The sequence below is a fragment of the Echinops telfairi genome, unplaced genomic scaffold (assembly GCF_000313985.2).
Source record: "Echinops telfairi isolate 266 unplaced genomic scaffold, ASM31398v2 ScPeMD7_5592;HRSCAF=6446, whole genome shotgun sequence".
Classification (NCBI taxonomy): Eukaryota; Metazoa; Chordata; class Mammalia; order Afrosoricida; family Tenrecidae; genus Echinops; species Echinops telfairi.
In genome coordinates this window covers 29,534,953-29,537,492 of record NW_022109491.1, presented here as the reverse complement: position 1 = coordinate 29,537,492, position 2,540 = coordinate 29,534,953, and the positions used below count along the sequence as shown (strand labels likewise).

General features: G+C 55.0%; 1 protein-coding gene across 1 annotated transcript in view; it reads left to right on the top strand.

Annotated features, from left to right (window-relative positions):
* The window catches only part of SIGLEC1 (sialic acid binding Ig like lectin 1), a 25,901-nt gene that overhangs the window by 13,996 nt on the left and 9,365 nt on the right, over positions 1–2,540 (top strand). The window contains exons 10-11 of the mRNA XM_045295361.1: positions 350–607; positions 1,509–1,811. Coding sequence (XP_045151296.1) covers positions 350–607; positions 1,509–1,811 — 561 coding nt within the window. The remainder of the gene's footprint in view (positions 1–349; positions 608–1,508; positions 1,812–2,540) is intronic.

The following is a 2,540-nucleotide window of genomic DNA, read 5'->3' as shown; positions in this document are numbered from 1 at the left end:
CCCCCCCACCCCATACCCCCCCCACCTCACCCACTATCCTGCTGCCCGCTCTCCACATTGGGGCCCTCTGCAATCCATGGGGCTGCCTTGTCATCCTTCCCTGTTCCTGACTGTCCCATCTCTGCTCCCCACCATGGTCTCCAGGGCCCACTTCCTCCAGGCTCCCTGGTCACCCACAGGGCTCTAGCCACCTGCGGGATACCTGTGGAGGAGCCCTCGGCTCTGCTCTGAACTTGCTTGCTTTGCTCCCTGGCCTGGGGTCTCCTCTCCTCCCCTCCCCCAGTGGGGGGCTGGCCGAGTGGGGGAGGGGCGCTGGCCTTGCCTCTAAGGAGCCTATGAACTTTTCCAGCCACCGTCCTGGTCATTTCACCATCAAACGTGCTGCGAGAGGGCATCGTGGCCAATCTGACGTGCACTGTGAGCCGAGAGGCCCCCAGCCCCCCAGCCAATTTCTCCTGGTTCCGGGATGGGGCACTGTGGGCCCAGGGCCCCCTGGAGACTGTGACCCTGATGCCTGTGGCCCGGAGTGATGCGGCCCTCTATGCCTGCCGAATCCTCACTTCCACTGAGGCCCAGCTCTCCGCTCCTGTGGCCCTGAATGTGCTCTGTGGGTGACCGGCAGGGGCAGAGAGTGGGGCACTCAGGGTTGGGGGAGTAGTCTGGGGAGAGCAACAGGGCTGGGGTTGAGTCGCTGAGCATGCGTATATGTGTGGTGGTGGAGAGTGTGTGGGTGTGTGTGTATGTGAGTGTGTGTGTGGTGGCGGGGTGTGTGAGTGTATGAGTGTGTATGTGTGAGAGTGTGTGAGAGTGTGTGTGTGTGAGTGTGTGTGGTAGGGAAATGAATGTGAGCGTGTAGTGGGGGAATGAGTGTGTGAGTGAGTGTATGAGTGTGTTTTGTCAGGGAGTGTGTGTGACAGTGAGTGTGTGTGTGTGTGTGTGTGGTGGGGGAAATGAGTGTGTGAGTGCATGTGTGAGTGTGTTTTGTGTGGGAGTGTGTATGACAGTGAGCATGTGAGTGTGTGTGTATGAGGGTGAGAGAGTGTATGTGTGAGTGTGTTTCATGGGGGAGCATGTGAGTGTGTGTGAGTGTGAGAGTGTGTGTGTGAGTGTGTGGTAGGGGAATGAGTGTGAGTGTTTTGTGGGGGAGTGTGTGACAGTGAGTATGAGATTGTGTGTGTTTCATGGGGCAGCGTGTGGGACAGTGAGTGAGTGTGAGAGTGTTTCGTGGGGGAGCGTGTGGGACAGTGAGTGTGAGAGTGTGTGTATCAGTGTAAGAGTATGTGTGGTGGGGGAATGAGTGTGAGCGAGTGTATGTGTGAGTATGTTTCATGGGGGAGTGTGTGTGACAGTGAGTGAGTGTGAGAGTATATGTGTGAGTGTGTTTCGTGGGGGAGCTTATGAGACAGTGAGTGAGTGTGGGAACGTGTGTGTATGGGTAGGGGTCAGTGTAAGGCAGCTGGGTGATGGTGAGCGGGGCTGAGGGTGGCCTTGTCCCCCTGTCCCCGCAGATCCTCCAGACCCTCCGAAGCTGTCAGCCCTCCTGGATGTGGACCAGGGCCATGTGGCGGTGTTCGCCTGCACCGTAGACAGCCACCCCCCTGCCCAGCTGTCCCTATTCCATGAGGAGCACCTCTTGGCCACTAGTCCGGGCTCCCAGATCCCAGCCCGTGGCCGGCTTCAGGCCAAGTCCATGGCCAACTCCCTGCAGCTGGAGGTTCGAGAACTGAGCCTAAAAGACTCTGGTAGCTACCACTGTAAGGCCACAAATGTTTTTGGATCAACCAACACCTCCCTCTTCTTCCAGGTCCGAGGTGAGTGCTAGGCTTCTGAAGATGTAACCGGTCCTAGTGGCTGGCCAGACTTTGAGCTGGGTGGTGGGGACTGTGTGCCCAAATACTAGTCCCTTTCATCCCTGGTTAGGAGACAGTTTCTAGCCAGCCAGCAGGAGACCTCCAATTGTCTCCAAAATCCAACTCACGGACATCCAGTCTGTCTTGACTCATAGCAGTCCTAAAGGACAGGGTAGAATTTCCCGTGTGAGTACCTGAGACTGTAACTCTATATGGGAGAGAGTAGAATGCCTCATCTTTCTCCCGAGAGGCAACTGGTGGGTTTGAACTGCTGACCTTGTTGTTAGCAGCCCAAAGCATAACCTCATTGGCTCCAGTTTGGTGTTTGTACCTGTATGAACTCTGTAGCAGTCACTAGGAGGCAGTGGCAATTGCACCAGGGGGGCTTGGTTGGTTGCAGTACTTCCTAGTAGAACACTTCTTTATATAACAATATAATTTTGCTACATAGACTCACTCACTCTCTCTCTCACTCACTCACTCTTTCTCATTCACTCATTCACTCTCACTCACTCTCTCACTCACTCTCATTCACTCTCTCACTCACTCACTCTCTCACTCTCATTCATTCACTCACTCACCCTCTCACTCACTTACTCTCTCACTCACTCACATTCACTGACTCATTCACTCACTCACTCTCTCAGTCACTCACTCTCATTCATTCACTCACTCACTCACTCACTCTCT